Source organism: Phyllopteryx taeniolatus, chromosome 11, assembly GCF_024500385.1.
Source record: "Phyllopteryx taeniolatus isolate TA_2022b chromosome 11, UOR_Ptae_1.2, whole genome shotgun sequence".
Taxonomy (NCBI): Eukaryota; Metazoa; Chordata; class Actinopteri; order Syngnathiformes; family Syngnathidae; genus Phyllopteryx; species Phyllopteryx taeniolatus.
Window position 1 is genome coordinate 6,668,498 of NC_084512.1, and position 19,720 is coordinate 6,688,217.

General features: G+C 42.5%; 1 protein-coding gene across 5 annotated transcripts in view; it reads left to right on the plus strand.

Moving 5' to 3' along the window:
• The window catches only part of LOC133485472 (L-threonine ammonia-lyase), a 33,222-nt gene that overhangs the window by 9,559 nt on the left and 3,943 nt on the right, over positions 1-19,720 (plus strand). For 4 of the 5 annotated variants that reach the window (XM_061789194.1, XM_061789195.1, XM_061789192.1 and 1 more), the window contains 9 exons: positions 2,230-2,560; positions 2,727-2,843; positions 6,191-6,432; positions 7,465-7,630; positions 8,245-8,344; positions 8,494-8,569; positions 10,708-10,833; positions 12,857-13,024; positions 16,511-16,568. In XM_061789194.1, coding sequence (XP_061645178.1) covers positions 2,300-2,560; positions 2,727-2,843; positions 6,191-6,432; positions 7,465-7,630; positions 8,245-8,344; positions 8,494-8,569; positions 10,708-10,833; positions 12,857-13,024; positions 16,511-16,568 — 1,314 coding nt within the window. In that variant the 5' untranslated portion in view covers positions 2,230-2,299. Of the gene's footprint in view, positions 1-520; positions 601-2,229; positions 2,561-2,726; positions 2,844-6,190; positions 6,433-7,464; positions 7,631-8,244; positions 8,345-8,493; positions 8,570-10,707; positions 10,834-12,856; positions 13,025-16,510; positions 16,569-19,720 lie in introns of all 5 variants that reach the window. The other variant, XM_061789196.1, reaches the window with a different exon arrangement.

Consider the following 19,720-nt stretch of genomic DNA (forward strand, 5'->3'; position numbering starts at 1 on the left):
TTGGGCTCTGGTATTTGTCTTACTTTATTAATTAGATCCTGTTTCAATGGTTAGTCCAGTTTTCAAACATTTTTAAGGTTAGATAGATCTTCCACATTTGTCTTTCATTTGGAGCAAAGTTTTACAATGAACAGACTGCAGCTGCACACTTGATTTTTTTTTTTTAATTGCAGCGAGCTATGTCTCTGCGTAGAAGCGTTGGAACATAACTTGTGTGCTCTTGTAGGCCTCTTTAGTGAGGCAGAGTCCAGTCTGCCTCACCTTGTGCTTTTTTTATATGCGGTGTTATGCGATCAGCAAAACTAAATATGTTACACACATATTAAAACCTTATTATTGGAGATGTGAAGAGAGACATAAACAGGCACTTGCCAATGACAAGTCTCCTCAACGAAGTAAGTGAGGGATTGTGCAATCTGAGGAAAGCTGCTCGCCCATTGTTTCACCCATTTATTTGAACAGAAACGACACAAATTCAGCAATTTTGATTATGTTTTATTTCTTGCTTTTAATGATGCAGGTGAGCCAGAACATCCCCTGAATGCACCTCACTGATTAGGTGCTCCTATCATACCTGTTCAGCCAAGGTCCAAAATAAGGGTGAAGTAAATCACTGCTTTGAAAACATTTTGTTACATTTCATTGTGTAAAGATTTACCATTAATCCATGACACAGACTATTAGCAAACAGTAATGCTGGAAACTCACTCTGAGCTCCGACAAAAATATACACACATGATAATGTTAAGTGACCACATACCCTCAAACGAGCTACAGCCTTGGGCTTTTTTCTCAAATTTACTGTGTTGTTTACAAGTACACTGTGTGATTGAATAATGGATCATGGACTCTGATAAGTCGGGCAGAGGGCAATAATGGAGCCGGATGACAGAGTGAAAGGTCAAAGAGTTGTGGTTTAAATAGCAGCAGCTCTGAATGAAATGCAGTCAGGCTGTTTGGAAAGTTGACTACCAGACAGTTCTGTAAGCGACAGAAATTAAACACAGCAAAAGCACACCAAAGCTCATGCGTACAGTATATTAAATCATACTTATCGCACTACCTAACAACTGGCTCTACTACACACACTTAGCCAGAGATTCACACCTTGCGGTTGTGATGTGATTACGTCTAGTTTTTCTTCTTGTCGAGGTGACGGGGTTAATCTCCAAAGGCTTTAAGCCTATTATTATCTTTATACTCTGTGAAAGACTTCCCAACTAACTCGGTGGTGGCAAAAGCAGCTCCACTAGTCTGATATTTTCTAGAAAAGCATTCTAAGGAGTTTTTATATTACAGTCAAATATACTGTAATATGAATTGAAACTGGACTGTTTAAAGGACGGTTCCATTATATTTAAACCCAATTTACTGAGCTACTATAGATCAAACTGCCGTCTTTGGCCCCTAATTGCTGCTTTAATAATTAGTGTGAGCCCTGAAAAGAAAAAGTGAACATCTAATGAATCATAAATTGGCTTATAGATGCAATCTGTCACATTGAATAGAAACTGCATTGACGTGAAAGGTGAATCCATTCATCTTAGACAGATGAAGGTGTTCTTATTCATACAGTATAGCTTTCAGGAATTAGGTCATTTACATTTCAATTAGGTAGGTAAATTCAGAGCATATTTCATTTTGAAACTCTAAAATTCTAAAACTGCCACTTTTATGAACGTCTGACATTCTTTATTCTTGGTCTTATGTCTCAATTAGTGTCCTGAATATGATGACCCGTTAGGTCACAGTGTTGTCTTAGGTTTCTGAAATGGACATTAATATTGTCTTTTAAAATCCAGTCATTTAAACAGTCCCAGTATACCAACAACAAAAAATGACTCCTTAATACCACTTATCCTGTTCAGGGTTGCGTAGAGCTGGAACCTATCCTAGCTGACTTCGGGGGAAAGGTAGTCTTGGACCATGGAATGGGCGCCAGTCACAGGGCGGCACAGTTGGCAAAATGCTTGCAAAGAAATCCCAGACTGCTGTATGTTTTACGTTGATGTGGTACATTACGATGGATGTACTTTATGGAAATGAAAAATCATTCCTGCAGACTTTGTCAGTTGATCGTTCTATCTTTGTTTTTTGTTTTTTTGTACTTAAGCTTCCCCATTGACAGGGCCAATATGTTATTTAGAGTCAGCCATCTTGATATCATGACATATTCCAGATGTACAAAGTGTGCAGTGGTCTAAAGATGTAAGAAATTCTACCTTCTAGAGAGGAGCTGCGTCTGGGCCCTGCAGAGCCAGGTGATTCTTACAAAGGAGTGCTACTCAGTAACGGCACCATGGGCCGCAGACCGACCCTTATTGAACCAGAAAGGCTGAAGGACTTTGGTGAGGAGGAACTCCTCAACGGGGACGTGAAGGTCCCTGACACCAGAGTGGTGGTGGAAGCACCTGTAATCACACTAAAGGACCCGCCAAAAACCAGACGAGTCAGCGAGTTCAGGATCGTCCCGAGACCGGCTGTTCAGTACCTGCGCTTTGAGGACATCAGCGCAGCTGCCTTCACTATCCAATCAGGGATACAGAAGACGCCCTGCACAGTAAACAAACACAATAACAAAACTTTGAAACATTAGATTGTATTTGATAACTGTACTACAACATTTTAGTATGAATTTTAGTGTATCATTGAGTGTGAGAAGCAGGCGCTATGTTTGAATTTCTTTGGGATGAATGAAATACAAAAATCCTTTTTGTGTTTTGCAGTACTCTCGGCTGTCCAAACAGTATGGTATGGAGATTTATCTGAAGAAGGAGCACCTGCACTACACAGGCTCAGTGAAGGAGAGAGGAGTGTTGTACCTGGTCTCCTCCCTCACACAGGCAAGTCAGAGGATCATCCCTTCCTGTCTGTGAGGTCACGTGACATGAGAATCTGCCTTGTCAGTCAAATGTAGCGCCACACTAGTTAACAACAGAGGTGGGACCAAGTAATTGCTTTGCAAGTCACACGTAAGTCTCAAGTATTTACCCTCAATTCCCAAATCAAGTCCCATATCGAGACAGGCAAGTCCTGAGTCAAGTCGCAAGTCCTACACGTTGAGTTTCGAGTCCTTTCGAGTCATTTTAACAACAAAGTAATAATATATTTTAATATATATAATATTTATATATTTACTTAATATATTATATACACCCCTCCTTGAGCTGTCACCTTATTGTGGTGGAGGGGTTTGTGTGTCCCAATGATCCTAGGAGCTAAGTTGTATGGGGCTTTATGCCACTGGCAGGGTCACCCATGACAAACAGGTCCGAGGCGAGGGACCAGACAAAGCATGGCTCTAAAAAATTATTGGATCGCGTTTTCCCGGGCCCCCCCCCTCTGGAGCCAGGCCTGGAGGTGGGGCTCGAAGGGCACCCATGGGGCCCGGAAGGGCACAGCCCGAAAGGGTAACGTGGGTCCCCTTCCCATAGGCCCACCACCTGTGGGAGGGGCCATAGGGGTTGGATGCATTGTGAGCTGGGCGGTGACCGAAGGCAGGGACCTTGGCGATCCGATCCCTGGCTACAGATGCTGGCTCGAGGGACGTGGATCAGAACCCGAGTTGTGTTCTGTTATTGGACTTCTCTGGTCACCACATATTGTCCATAACGAACACCATGTTCAAGCATAAGGGTGTCCACATGTGAACTTGGCACCAGGACACCCTAGGTCGCAGTGCGATGATCTACTTTGTGGTCGTGTCATCGGACTTGCGGCCGCATGTCTTGGACACTTGGGTGAAGAGAGGGGCGGCGCTGTCAACTGATCACCACCTGGTGGTGAGTTGGCTCCGATGGTGGGGGAAGATGCCGGTCTGACCTGGAAGGCTCAAACAAATTGTGAGGGTCTCAGACGTGGGAGGAGGTCGGTGAGGCCATGGAGAATGATTTCCGAACGGCTTCGAGGAAATTCTGGTCCACCATCCGACGTCTCAGGAGGGCGAAGCAGTGCACCATCAACACTGTATATAGTGGGGATGGGTCACTGCTGACCTCGACTCGGGACATTGTGTCTCGGTGGGGAGAATACTTTGAAGACCTCCTCAATTCCACCGACACGCCTTCGCATGAGGAAGAGGTCACCGAGGTGGTTAAAAAGCTCCTCGCTGGCAAGGCCCCGGGGGTGGATGAGATTCGCCCGGAGTTCCTGAAGGCTCTGGATGTTGTGGGGCTGTCCTGGTTGACACACCTCTGCAACATCGCGTGGCAGACTGCGGTGGTGGTCCCCCCTTTTGTTTTCCTGGGTACTTCAGTTTCCCCCCACATCCCGAAAACATGCATGGTAGGTTAATTGAAGACTCTAAATTGCCCGTAGGTGTGAATGTGAGTGCGAAAGTTTGTTTGTTTCTATGTGCCCTGCGATTGGCTGGCGACCAGTTTAGGGTGTACCCACCTCTCGCCCGAAGATAGCTGGGATAGGCTCCAGGACGCCCACGACCCTAGTGAGGATAAGCGGTACGGAAAATGAAAGGATGAAGGGATAATTAACGTCTTTATTGTTACGTTAATTGCCGTTGTCTTTTCTGTTTGTTACCATTACTGTGTGGAATGTGTACCTTATGTAACTGCCACATTTATTTTTGATTTATGTTGCGGTGTTTTTTTTTTGTTTTTTTTTAATAAAACCATGACTTTAGGCAGTGTCTGAAAGAGTGACTTCTTGGTCAATTGCTCTACTTGAATGTGGCCGACAGGGCGTTAACTGTTATAAGAAATAAGCTCTAATTAAGCTTTAGTATGGTGGGACACATCCACTTGAGTGATAGCCAATGAGAACATCAACTTTATGGTTACATCATTCTGAAATTCCTGTAATAAAATAAACATTGGCATTTTGAGGTAGGCGGCACCGAGGCTGACTGGTAAGCACATCTGCCTCACAGTTCTGAGGACCTCTGGCCTCGCTTGTGTGGAGTTTGCATGTTCTCCTCGTGCCTGCGTGGGTTTTCTCCGTGTTCTCCGGTTTCCTCCCACATCTCAAAAACATGCGTGGTAGGTTAATTGATGACTCTAAATTGTCCGTAGGTATAAATGTGAGTGCGGATGGTTGTTTGTTTATATGTGCCCTCCGACTGGCTGGCGACCGGTTCAGGGTGTACCCCGCCTCCCGCCCGAAGATAGCTGGGATAGGCTCCAGCAGCCCGCAACCCTCGTGAGGATAAAGCGGTAAAGAAAATGGATGGATGGATTTTGAGCTATTGAGTGATAGCTAGTGTTTTTTCTCTCAATACTTTGGTAAAAGTGGCGAGTCTTTTCAAGTCAGTGGGCTCGAGTCCGAGTGAAGTCATTGCTGTGACAGTCTTGTGACATTTTGTCAAGTTATGTCAAAAGTCATCCAATTCATGACTCGAGTCAGACTTGAGTTCAAGTCATGTGACTTGAGTCCACACCTCTGGTTAACAAAGTACTGTGTGTGCAGTATTGGAGAGCTTGCTAAGATGTCAGTTGAGAACGATGCATCCTCTAATTTGGAGAATAAATAGTTGTTTCCACACCAACACCCAGGCTAGTGCTGTCCTAACCTAGCCTTGTGCATGAACTGATGATGCCTGCTTGGAGGAGAGGTGAAACGTCTTGGAAAACAGTCCAGTAGTGAGTGATTCAATGCCCTAAGAATGAAATTACCTGAATAAATGAGAATATATTTACAGGGATGTATTGTAAAAACTGCACTACAATTCAATACTTGTCTGTTGATTCGATGAAAATTGGACAAAAGGCATCGCCAGAGTTAAAATGACAGTTGAAAGCATAGGAACATGACAAAACTTTCACGATGACTATTTGATTCTTCCACTGGTCAAATTTCGCTGCTTTCTCCTACATTCCAAAAACATGCATGAATAACAGTAAATTTCTCATAGACATGAATGGTTATTTGTGCCCTGCAATTAGCTGGGTTAGTCCAGGGTGTACTCTGCCTCTCGCCCACAGTCAGCTAAGATAGGCTTCAGCTCACCCATGATCCTTCTGAGGACAAGCACTATAGAAAACGGATGTGTTTTAGCAATGTGTTTGCTCAGGCAACTTCCTGGTTCATAGAGGTTGATTCGATGAGCGGTTACATTGTGTATATTTTGGAGGTGAACGGTACAGAAACTGGATGGATGGAAATAATAAAAAAGGAGGAAAAGGCAAACAATGGTCCTCGAGCTTGAACACTGATCACTCCATTTGAATATTTTCAGGAGCAGCAGAGGAAGGGCGTGATCGTTGCCACTGATTGTAACTTCTCTATGGCTGTGGCCCATCATGCAGTTGAGCTGAAGATCCCAGTGTTTGCCATCATGCCGTCATCTTGTACCTCGCCTCGTCTCAGGATCTACAGAGACTATGGCGCCATGGTCATCTCCTATGGCAGCACCGGTCATGACTCTCAGAACCATGCCCGCCATCTGGCCAATGACAATGGATACCTCTATCTGGAAGAGTAAGTAACTATTCCTCACTTAACCTGTGTTAGGGATCAGAATTTCACAAGTTATACTAGGTGTGTTTATACGACTTTGTAGACACTTCAGTGGTCTTCCTATTTTCCGCTCGTATTTCTTCGTTAATTCTTAATTGCAGATTTCTGGGTTTGCAGAAATATCTATGGACTCTTGTCCTTCTTAGTTGGCTCTGCCTGCGACTGCTCCTCACTGAATTATCTGAGTCTGCGATGTTTCAGAACGGGTCCACTTAATCGTCTTGTGCACTTAGCAACAGACAGCCATGGGATTCGGTTAATGGAGACCTCAGACTCCATCCATCCATCCATATCCTCACTGGGGTCGCGGGCGTGCTGGAGCTATCTTCAGCTATCTTCGGGCGAGAGGCGGGGTGCACCTTGTACTGGTCGCCAGCCAACCACAATCATTCGCACTAACATTCACACCTACGAGCAATTTATAGTCTTCAATCACCCTACCGTGCATGTTTTTGGGATGTGGGAGGAAACCGGAGTACCCGGAGAAAACCCACGCAGGCACGGGGAGAACATGCCAACTCCACACAGGCGGGGCCGGGATTTGAACCCTGGTCCTCAGAACTGTGAGGCAGATGTGCTAGCCAGTCGCCCACCGTGCCGCCGACTTCAGACTCGTGATTCTTAATTCAGTATGAATATTCAGAAATCTGCCAATAACGTATTTGTTATTTATTATTTTTGGAGATCTTTGTGTTAGATAGCAGGCTACTTCCTAGTTTATAGAGGATAATGAATAGATGAGTGGGTGCCAGTGTCCATATTTTTGGAGTCAGTCAGAGCAGTTTACTTGATGCCATCCAGCAAAAATTGTATTTGTGCATTTGTCACCAAAGGTATAGTGTATGGTACAATATTTATATAGTATATTTTCTACATAGTTTTGCAGAAACCGTTTTTTGTAATTGTTGTGTGTGTGTGCAGTCCTTCTAACTGTCCTAGTTTTTATTACAGTTTAGAAAAAGATCATTAAGACAACCATTTTGTGTTGTTCAGAGATGAAAGTGCAATCTACCTGGCCGGACTGGGCACAGTGGGCATGGAGATCTACGAACAAGTGTCCAAGCTCGATGCGGTGGTGGTGCCTGCAGCTGGACAGTACGGTCTACTGGCGGGCACGGCGGCAGCCATCAAGCATCTCAACTCACACATTCTCGTTATAGTAAGTTAATGCACAAGAAGATATCATGTATTAACTTGTCTAAGAATGTGATGAATTGGTTCATTTGCAGCTTCGATCGTGCACCTCCAAAATAGGTCCCGTTTTCCATAAACCGATTGCTCCCTATTGGAAAGACAAGTTGTTTCTCACCTCCCACATTTCTCTGATATTGAGCCAAGGATGTTTTTTCTTAAGATTGGCTTTTCTTAACAAGATGAATGTACTGCATTTGCGTTAAAGCCCATGATTCCGTTATCTGCCCACTACTGAAAGTCTGACAGCTTTCGGTCTGTTTACACTGAAGGGAAAGGATGAGCTTCTTATTTTTCATCTCAAATATAAAATCCATTCTTCTGGCTTTACCAAGTGCCTTAGGTTATAACACATGGGGGCTGGTGGAGGTGAACATGCATGGATGCTCTTACTAATTTACTGTGATCAAAGAATTAAAGATGCACAAAAACATCTTTGTGCAGCACATTCTGAGGGGGCTCTGCATATGAGTGCGGCCTGAAAGAATGTTCTATATTTATAATATTTATTTTATGTGTTTGTGTGGTCCAAAATGTGCTACAGTGCACAAAATATTTCTGTGTGTGGACTCTCTTCAATAGGGAATAGAACCTGAAGGTTTCCCTTTGCTGCTGCAATCTCTGAAGACAGATGGCCCCATCAAAGATATTCATAGCAATCCGAACACCAAACTGTATGGAGGTAAACATGTTGTGTTTAAAAGACTTTAAGTCATGGATTAAAAGTTTAGTTAACGCTATCAGAGCTACGTTAAATAAGCATTTATGTTTCCTGTTTGGATGCTGCTCCTCTTGTAACTCAGCATATGTTGCTCTCCTGTTTGTTGTCAGATCTGATGGAATGTTCACTCGGTCTCAACACCTACCAGCTGGCAAAGAAACTTGTGGATAAAGTCATCTCTGTCAGGTAGTCCACAGCAAACTTAAAGTTTGAAGTTAATAGTAAATAGTAGTAATGTATAAAAGGGTGTGAACTCATTGGAATTACCTGGATTTCTGCATAAATTTGTCACAATAATAGACAAAGAAAATTCTTAAACTAGTACCACACACCATACAACACTATTGTTTGTAACATTCTTGGGCTGTCTGGTGTGAATCGTTACCTTGAGGTCATGTCACAGCATCTCAATCGGGTGGACGTCGGCCATTCCTAGGGAGAGTAGCAACAGTGCTGAACTGTCTCCTTTCACTGTCTGCCTTGAACATCAAGGCTTTTAGAAATACAATTGTGACCCTTTCCAGCTTCATGCAAGTTAAAAATTCGTAATTGTAGGTCATCTGAGAGATCTTTTTTGCTCGCTGAGTTTACGTCACCGGGCCGAAGCCGGGCTCGGCGGTAGGTCCGCCGCCGCCACGGTCTCCGTGCCGAGATCCGCCGCCACTCCGGCGGCAAGGTCTGCCGCTGGCTGACTTGGTCGGTTCTAAGGAGCCCCGAGGTCCGAGCCCAAGCAGGCGTGTGCGGCTGCCTCAGGGGACGAACACTGGCATGAGGCTGGGGACGCTCTGACGGTCTAATCCAGTCAGTCGAGGCGGGGGGGAGTAAAAAACCTCCTGTTCACAAATAAATATTTGCAATGTACAGTGTGTTTTTTACCCCCCAAGCAAACACATTTACAGATACCAAATACTTCACACAGCTGTATTTAAAAACGGACTTTATTGAACTTTATCCAGGTAAGGTATTTGCAATGCCAATCTCTTTCCATTGTATGTGTCTCTCTGTCTGAATACTTTGGTTTATAAAGGCAAAATGATGAAAAGTGTCACTGTCAAAATACGTCTGGACCTAACTATATGCACCATAAATCTTGTTTAACAATACAATAGACCATTGGTGTCAAACAGAAGGCCCGGGGGCCAGATGCGACCCACCACATCATTTTATGTGGCCCGTGAAAGCAAATCATGCTCGTCAACTTCCGGGATTTTTGTGAAAATCTGTACCCAAATTCCAAATTGTCATAATAATAAACAATAATGTTGAGATATTGCATTTTTCTGTTACCAAACCCTTCTTCTACTGTAACTTAAACAATACTTGCCCTATTATCCTTGTCTTCTGATTTCAAAACTATTTATCCCTCAATTTGTTGTGTAACGGTAATAATATGATTTGGTGATTAAACATTTCACTGTTCTAACGGCCCAATGCGGCCCAAAACAAAAATGAGTTTGACACCACTGCAATAGACAAATGAGACTTTTAAATGTCTCCTTGAATAACATGAAATCTAGCGTTGAAGTTGAAGACTCACATTTTCATGTCAATAAATACTTCGTGCTGTTAAAAATAGACCAATGATCCAAGAAAACCTGTATACCATCCACAAAAAATACCTGCGGATGATTCATATTCCACCAATGAGTCCCATGTACGGCCTGTGTTCTATTGGTGGGATGCTATTGTACAGTTAGGGGTTCATTCCATTTAGGATGTACTTTAAGATCTTCTTACAACTTTGCATTTAAATTGTTCAATAGTTTTTTTTTCATTTTTCTGTGTGTTTTCCGATTGTCCATCCATCCATCCATCCATTTTCTGAGCCGCTTCTCCTCACACGGGTCGCGGGCGTGTTGGAGCCTATCCCAGCTATCATCGGGCAGGAGGCGGGGTACACCCTGAACTGGTTGCCAGCCAATCGCAGGGCACACATAAACAAACAACCATCCGCACTCACATTCACACCTACGAGCAATTTAGAGTTGTCAATTAACCTATCATTCATGTTTTTTGGGATGTGGGAGGAAACCGGAGTGCCTGGAGAAAACCCACGCAGGCACGGGGAGAACAGAGGCAGACGCTCTAACCAGTCGTCCACCGTGCCGCCCTTTTCCGATTGTATTCTCCCAAAAAGACAAATAAATAATTTTTACAGCTTTTATAGCATTTGTAAAAGAAATTATAAAATCATGACCGTAGACTTTGTAAAGAGCTGTGTTTGTAAAACGAAAATACTGAAATGTGTTTTGAATATGCTGAGTTTCAGTTTTTTTTTTTAACCTGAACTGCCATTGATGAGTTGATGTGTTCGTCCCTCACAGTGAGGAGGATTCTTTAGTGGCAATGTTGAGGTTTCAAGAGTTTGAGCGCTCCACCGTGGACACAGAGGGAGCCATGGGATTGGCCGCCATCTTGGCTGGACAACTGCCAGAACTGAAAGGAAAAAGGTGCGTTTGATTTGTTAATACATTCAGATTTGATCTACTGCGACTGCCAGAGTGTTTCTGCCAGCTGCTTTCCTCTGTGTTAGAAGAGGTATAGAGCTCATTTGCATGCAAACAGTATCATATTTTATCAATATTGTGTACATCTGCCACATTTTCCATGTAGCAGCTTCTCAACGCATCAGATTGTTTCAACCACTGTAATTCTGTCACACTGCATGATGAATTGTAAACAACAAACTCTTCCGACTCAGAGTTCACCGATTGCATTGGGCTAACCTGCTGTTGCTTTGCAAGTCCGTGTACATAATTTGAGTCATTTGGCTGTTTCGTTGGTGAAATTATCCTCCAAGATACATGTTAATAGTGCTGACTTTTCCAATTGAGTCGATGACTCAGATGTCGATACGGTATTGTATGAACAAACCCACAGGAAATGAAAGTAGAAGAACATATGGCGTTTCATTTACCGCACAAAAATCAATTCCCAGCATACGTCGTTGCTCAGGTTCTGAATAGTTCCTATTTATTACATCTGAGCCATTATGTACAGTCGTTCGTTGTGTCCCTTTTATAATTAGGAAAAGTGCGTTTGATCACCTCCTTTATTTGATTATTATTCGTTAACTATTGGTTTTGTTGCATGTACCGTGAGTGAATCCTGTGCTTAGTGGCCTGCCTCGTGTTGCTCACTGCTGCAAACTGGTGGTGTTAGGCTACTACTGCCTAATCTGAAGTAAAGCTCCTCTTCAGCAAATCTAAAGTGGCTTCCTCTCATCTTTGCTACAATATGAAGTTTGGCATGAAAGGCTACACTGCAAGGGGGCGGTGACTGAGGGGGTCACAGTAACTCATTAGTGGAACTCTTGAATAAGGAAGAAATATCTTGCTTGCTTGCTCTGGTTTTCAGTTCTGTTCACTCAAATTGAGTAAAACAACAAAACATTAAAAACAGAATACCCAACCTAGTTTTGAGTGTATTTTACTTGATGTATTGCTTGGAATTAGTATTTCACAGCTAAGATTTTTCTCTCTTTTGGAGAGCTAGAATATTTTCCTTGTTTCGCGTAATCTTATCAAGTGTAATTCTCTTAACTGCAGTGGCAGATAATTTGACTTGTTTCTAGTCTGAATCCTCTCAAAACAAATATAATTGTTCTTATATTTAGACAGCTGATTTTTTGCAGTGCATGCCCTTGGCCTCTATATTTTTGTACAGACAAAATCTTCTGCATACAGAAGAATGCTGACCCTTGACTCATAGTTGTTGCTTATGTCACTAACAGTGAGTTGCTTAAAGTAATTTTATGCTGTTCTCAAAGGTTTTCTGGCCTCAACCTCTGTTGGTTTCCTTGATCTGCTTGTTCAACATCTTTAACATAGTACACCAGTGTATTTCTTTCTTCTTCAGGACTTTCCAAATGCTTGTAAAGTTTATGGCCAATGTTTTTGAAATCCCTCCAATTGATTTTACATCTTCGCAATTGCTTGTTATTCCACTCATAACAGGACTCTGGTTTTCATGTTTGTTAGACCCAAATCTGAAACTAAGCGTAGTCATTCAGCGGTATTTTTTTTTTTTTTATAATCCGTGTAATGGGACACGTAATAAAGCACACCTCATTCACATGTTCCAATACTTTTGCTTACATGAAAAATGGGTGGGTTGAAACAAAAGGTGTTATCTTCTAATCCAGGCATAAGCACCTCAAAATGAAAGCTGAAATTATTATCTCAGTTCTTATCTTATGTTCATATATTTAGGTCAAACCCAAATCATTTTAGTCTACAGCAAAAAAAACAAAAAAACAAAAAAAACAGAATTGGCCTCACTGTTCCAATGTTTTTGGTGGAGACTGGCGAAACAGTCCAGAGTTTACCCCACCGGGAGTCAGCAAGGATAGACTCCACCTTACCTGTGAACCTAAAAAGGATAAGCAGTGCACAGGATGCTTTTTGTCCATAGCATATACTGTACCACAACAGCCTTGTTCGATTAAATCAATATTGAAACGTGTCTGTGTAGGGTGGCAGTCGTAGTGAGCAGTGCTAACATGGAGCTGGATCTGGTGAGGCAGTGTTTGGACCGAGCCTTGGTGCTGGAAGATCGTGTCAGCAAGTTTTCAGTGCAGCTGGGAGAATGGCCAGGAGACATGGCCAAGCTGCTGGACGTCCTGTCCAGAGAGGACGTTAGGTGAGTCAATTGATGCTTTTTCTATTCACTTCAGTGGATGAGTCTCAAAATCAAATATTGTTTTCTTGACAAAAAAAGCAAACATTTTTAATTCCTGTGTGTAGTAATAAATTAGTCTGTTATGTTCTTTACCGTTAATTTGTATGTACTGTGTACCCTCGGAACTAACACAATCCATACGAGGCGGCTATTCTGGCTTTACTTTGTTTGGATTTCATAATAATGTTCCACATATACCGGTAATAAGAAGAGATTAAATTTGTTTCAAGCTTGAAATTGCCAAAACATTTACCAAATATCATTACCATTTTCTCCCTTTGGCTAATTGTCACTGATAGAGTTCTGACAGGTCAAAGAAAATAAAAAGAATAGATAAAAGTCACCATTACACACTAGGAAAGCTGATTGCAAGTATTTTTAATAATTGTTTTTTCCCCGGCGGCACGGTGGGCGACTGGTTAGAGCGTCAGCCTCAATCCCCGGCCCCGCCTGTTTGGAGTTTGCATGTTCTCCCCGTGCCTGCGTGGTTTCCTCCCACATCCCAAAAACATGCATGGTAGGTTAATTGAAAACTCTAAATTGCCCATAGGTGTGAATGTGAGTGCGAATGGTTGTTTGTTTCTATGTGCCCTGCGATTGGCTGGCAACCAGTTCAGGGTGTACCCCGCCTCCTGCCCGAAGATAGCTGGGATAGGCTCCAGCACGCCCGCGACCCTAGTGCGGAGAAGCGGCTCAGAAAATGGATGGATGGATGTTTTTTCCCACCTAGGCATAAGACCATATACCATATACAAATTCTGCCAGGGTATGTAAACTTATGAGCACAACTGTACATATTATGCAGTCATACATACCCCTGTCATTTTGGAATGAGTGTAGGCACCTTTTTCATAGCCTCTAGGTGGCGCTGGCATATTGAAATGAACGTGTACCGCTTTTTCATAACCTCTAGATGGAGGCATACATTTATAAAATGGGAAAGTTTTTTTCCCATTTTCCCCTATACCGATGTGTAATGCGCACCAGTGATTTTGAAAAAGAATTTTGGGGGGGGGGGAATTCGCATTATACATGAGAAATTACAGTACTACATATACTGTACAATCACTTTTAAACACATAGGGGGAAATGTGGAAAATCAGTTGGATTTAAAGTTCGACAGCTGAAACAGGCGAGCTCCAAGGATGCACTGAATAAGATGATATTAATGTATATAATTATTATAATGTACAATATGTAGATGTTCATCAGTGCAAGATAAAGTCACTAAGTTTGGGTCGTGGTAAGAAACAACATTTTGTTGTGTGTTATAAGTTATATCAAGATACTTTACATACGGAACAAGTCCTGAACCACGCTTCTTGCACGTTTAAGAAAGACAGCTGATCCTCACATGAGCAGACACTTTTGGCAAAGCAGGCAAGGAAAAACACTCCCTCTGAGGAAGAAACCCTGAACAGAGAAGAGATTCTGCATCAACGGGTTGGGTTGAGTTTGATGGAAATTACACTAAGAGAGAAAAAGACTGGAGGGATTACGTGAAGGGTGAGAAAACAATAATTGTATCAGCCGTAATAATGCTGTGGTTATTAGCAGTAATGATGGAAGTTCATTTTGAACATCACCAGTAATGGTATTACCATGCTAAAAGTAATTGTATTAATTGTATCAGATGTAATGCCATTGTAGTTCTAAGCTGCATCTTTAATACAGTAGCACTACGACAGAGGAGAGAGAAATAAAATAAATTTAAGCCGTAAAGAGCGATGAATGGGCCCTTGCACTTGCTTTTTCATTACAGAACAAGTTAGTGGTGCTCCTCTGTCTAGGATTCGTAATTTGGGTAAATTTCCCAGCAGGAGTTTGCCCAAGGAGGAGTCCTGGACTTTGCCCAAAATGGCTGACTTCCTCTTCAATTTCACGCATGGGTCTTTTTTTTTGTGTCTTTTCACAAGAAACTTGTTGATCGGTAAAACTGGTGTCGGTGGCTAATTTTCTGGCATGTTTATGGCACTCTAATTGTTGAAGCTTTGTAGGTGGAATTCTTCCCCATTCTTCCTTGATGTACAGCTTCAGCTGTTCAACAGTCCGGGGTCTCCGTTGTCGTATTTTATGCTTCATAATGCACCACACATTTTCAATGGGAGACAGGTCTGGACTACAGGCAGGGCAGTCTAGTACCCGCACTCTTTTACTACGAAGCCACGCTGTTGTAACGTGCAGAATGTGGTTTGGCATTGTCTTGATGAAATAAGCAGCGGCGTCCATGTAAAAGATGTTGCTTGGATGGCAGCGTATGTTTTTCCAAAACGTGTATGTACCAGCATCAATGGTGCCTTCACAGATGTGTAAGTTACCGATGGCATTGGCACTAACTCAGCCCCATACCATCACAGATGCTGGCTTTTGAACTTTGCATCCATAACAGTCCAGATGGTTCTTTTCCTCTTTGACCCGGAGGACACGGCGTCCACAATTTCCAAAAACAATTTGAAATGTGGATTGGTCGGACCACAGAACACTTTTCCACTTTGCATCAGTCCATCTTAGATGAGCTCGGGCCCAGAGAAGCCTGCGGCGTTTCTTTCCGTTGTTGATAAATGGCTTTTGCTGTGCATAGTAGAGTTGCAAACCACTGACATTGGTTTTCTGAAGTGTTCGTGAGCCCATGTGGTGATATCCTTTACACATTGGGGTCGGTTTTTGATGCAGTGCCGCCTGAGGGATCGAAGGTCACGGGCATTCAATGTTCGTTTTCGGCCTTGTTGCTTACATGCAGTGATTTCTCCAGATTCTCTGAACCTTTGTATGATATTATGGACAGTAGATGATGAAATCCCTAAATTCCTTGCAATTGTACATTGAGGAACATTGTCCTTAAAACTGTTCAACTATTTTCTCACGCACTTGTTCACAAAGAGGTGAACCTCGCCCCATCTTTGCTTGTGAATGACTGAGTAATTCAGGGAAGCTCCTTTTATACCCAATCATGGCACCCACCTGTTCCCAATTAGACTGTTCACCTGTGGGATGTTTCAAAACAGGTGTTTGATGAGCATTCCTCAACTTTCAGTCTTTTTTGCCACCTGTCACAGCTTTTTTTGGAATGTGCTACAGCCATAAAATTCTAAGTTAATGATTATTTGCTAAAAACAATAAAGGTTATCGGTTTGAACATTAAATATCTTGTCTTTGTAGTGTATTCAATTAAATATAAGTTGAACATGATTTGCAAATCATTGTTTTCTGTATTTCTTTAACACAACGTCCCAACTTCATTGGAATTGGGGTTGTAGATGGGAGTGAGGTAATATGTTGAGGTGTACTATCAGTAGGTCTGCTACTACTCAAAATTAGTGACATCTTTCAGAACTCCATCAAAGGTGAGGATGCCATAGAGAGTTGAGAGCAAAAGTAGTAACATATGTATAATGGCTCTTTGTCCTGCCCATCCGAAACAATTAAATTTGTTGTGTCCTTCCTCAGGTTGTTGGATGTCAGCCACCGGAGGCATAGTGACAAGTCGGACCTCTTCAGGGCAAAGGTGAGCGGCGAAACTCTCAGCTCACCCATCAATTTTCAATATGCTTGGTCACCTTAGTCCTTCACCACTATAGAAGAAGACAGCATTTGTAAAAAAAAAACTTTTATTGGAGAGTGAACTTCAACCACAAAGTAGCAGCACTACCGGACATTACATGATCAACCATATGGTCTTCTGTGAAAATTATATCATGCAATGAGGCAAACACGTGGGCTGAGGACTTGGGCGAAATGCCATCACAGAGGACACCTGGCTCTCATGAGATTGTACATAATGTAATACAGTGGGTATGGAAAGACCCCCTTAATTTTTTCACTCTGTTATATTGCAGCCATTTGCTAAAATAATTTCAGTTAATTTTTTCCACATTAATGTACACACAGCACACCATATTGACAGAAAAAATTGGAATTGTTGAAATGTTTGCAGATTTATTAAAAAAGAAAAACTGAAATATCACACAGCCATAAGTATTCAGACCCTTTGCTCAGTATTTAGTAGAAGCACCTTTTGAGCTAATGCAGACTTTTTGGGAATGATGAAACAACGTTTTCACACCTGGATTTGGGGATCATCTGCCATTCCTTCTTGCAGATCCTCTCCAGTTCTGTCAGGTTGGATGGTGAATGTTGGTGGGCAGCCATTTTCAGGTCTTTCCAGAGATGCTCAATTGGGTTTAAGTCAGGGCTCTGGCTGGGCCATTACAAAACAGTCACAGAGTTGTTCTGAAGCCACTCCTTCGGTATTTTAGCTGAGAGTCATTGTCTTTTTTGAAGGTGAACCTTCGGCCCAGTCTGAGGTCCAGGGCACGCTGGAAAGGTTTTCGTCCAGGATATCCCTGTACTTGGCCGCTTTCATCTTTCCTTCGATTGCAACCAGTCGTTCTGTCCCTGCAGCTGAAAAACAAACCCACAGCATGATGCTGCCACCACCATGCTTCACTGTTGGGACTGTATTGGACAGGTGATGAGCAGTGCCTGGTTTTCTCCACACATGCCACTTAGAATTAAGGCCAACAATTTCTATCTTGGTCTCATCAGACCAGAGAATCTTATTTCTCAACATCTTGAAGTCCTTCAGGTGTTTTTTAGCAAACTCCATCCGGGCTTGCATGTGTCTTGCGCTGAGGAGAGGCTTCCGTCGGGCAACTCTGGCATAAAGGCCTGACTGGTGGAGGGCTGCAGTGATTATTGACTTTCTAGAACTTTCTCCCACCTCAGCCACAGTGCTCTTTGGGTTCTTCTTTACCTCTCTCACCAAGACTCTTCTTCCCGGATTGCTCAGTTTGGCCGGACGGCCAGTTCCCGGAAGCGTTCCGATCGTCCCAAACGTCTTCCATTTCAGGATTATGGAGGCCACTGTGCTCTTAGGAACCTTAAGTGCAGTAGAATTTTTTTTGTAACCTTGGCCAGATCTTTACCTGGCCAAAATTATGTCTCTGAACTCTTCAGGCAATTCCTTGGACCTCATGATTCTCATTTGCTCTGACATGCACCGTGACCTGTAAGGTCTTATATAGACAGGGGTGTGGCTTTCCTAATCAAGTCCAATCAGTATAATCAAACATAGCTGGACTCCAATGAAGGTGTAGAACCCTCTCAAGGATGATCAGAAGAAATGGACAGCACCCGAGTTAAATATATGAGTGTTAAGGGTCTGAATACTTATGGCTGTGTGATATTTCAGTTTTTCTTTTTTAATAAATCAGCAAAAATTTCAACAATTCCGTTTTTTTCCCCTTCTCTTCTGTCAATATGGGGTGCTGTGTGTACATTAATGAGGGGGGTAAATGAACTTAAATGATTTTAACAAATGCTGCAATATAACAAAGAGTGAAAAATTTAAGGGGGTCTGAAAACTTTCCGTACTCACTGTATAGGTGGAATCGATTCTAGTTGGGTTTAATATGCGTCAAGTGATGCTGCTGATGTGAAAGCAAGTCCTTCTCTTCTGCCCCTAAACACCATCAGAAGGACTAATCTACATTTATGACCTAAATTCTAATAATTGTTGAATGGAATTGTATTCATATTTAGTTATTTATTCTTATTTTTTAATTAATTTATTATTAACAATATATCCTCTTCATTTTGTAACATTTGCACTGCTTGCAGTAAATGTATGTTAGATTTTTTTTTTTTTTTTTTTGTCCAATCAGATTTCAGCTTCAGTGTACTGCCAGGTCAATGTGATCTCCCCACAGCCTTCAGTACTGCTGGCCAATGCAATTTAAACTTTGTATTAGGAATGGGATTGTTCCTTTAACCAATTAGATTTCAAATTCATCCTCACACAAAAGTATTTTACCGTCCTCCGATTGGTAGGTCAGAGCAAAACTTGTTACAGCAAGCTTGAACGACCAAAACATGTCTGTGGTGATCTGCATGTTAATAAATTTAATAATCAGCATTTCAGGTGAGTAGAAGTATTGTATTTAATTTTTTTTATGTTTTTGGTGGCGACTGGTTAGCACATCCGCCTCACAATTCTGAGGACCGGGGTTCTAATCCTGGCCTCACCTGTGTGGAGTTTGCATGTTCTCCCCGTGCCTGCGTGGGTTTTCTCCGGGTACTCCGGTTTCCTCCCACTTCCCAAAAACATGAAGGGTAGGTTAATTGAGGACTCTAAGTTGCCCACAAGTGTGAATGTGAGTGCGAATGGTTGTTTGTTTCTATGTGGCCTGCAATTGGCTGGCAACCAGTTCAGGGTGTACACCGCCTCTCGCCCGAAGTTAGCTGGCATAGGCTCCAGCATGCCCGCGACCCGACTGAGGATAAGCGGAATGGAAGATGAATGAATTAATGTTTTTGTCATGTTCCGTATCAGATAAATATTGATTCTGAACTGATCCAGATGATCTACAGTATGTGGCAAACTTGCATGCTCTTATATTACATTTTTGTGTCGTATTGATGTTTTCTATAATTCAGGTACCAATGCTACTGGAAAACAACAAGATAAACCTGTGAGCATTTTCTGGATCATCCACGTACCAAAAATAACACAAACCAAAGAGTGTACCTGAGAATGTAGCCAGACAATATTCTATCCATCCATTTTCTATAGCTCTTCCCTTCATTGGCACACAGCTGGTTTGGAGCCAATCCCAGCTGACTTTGGGCGGGTACACCCTGGACTGGTCACATTCACAC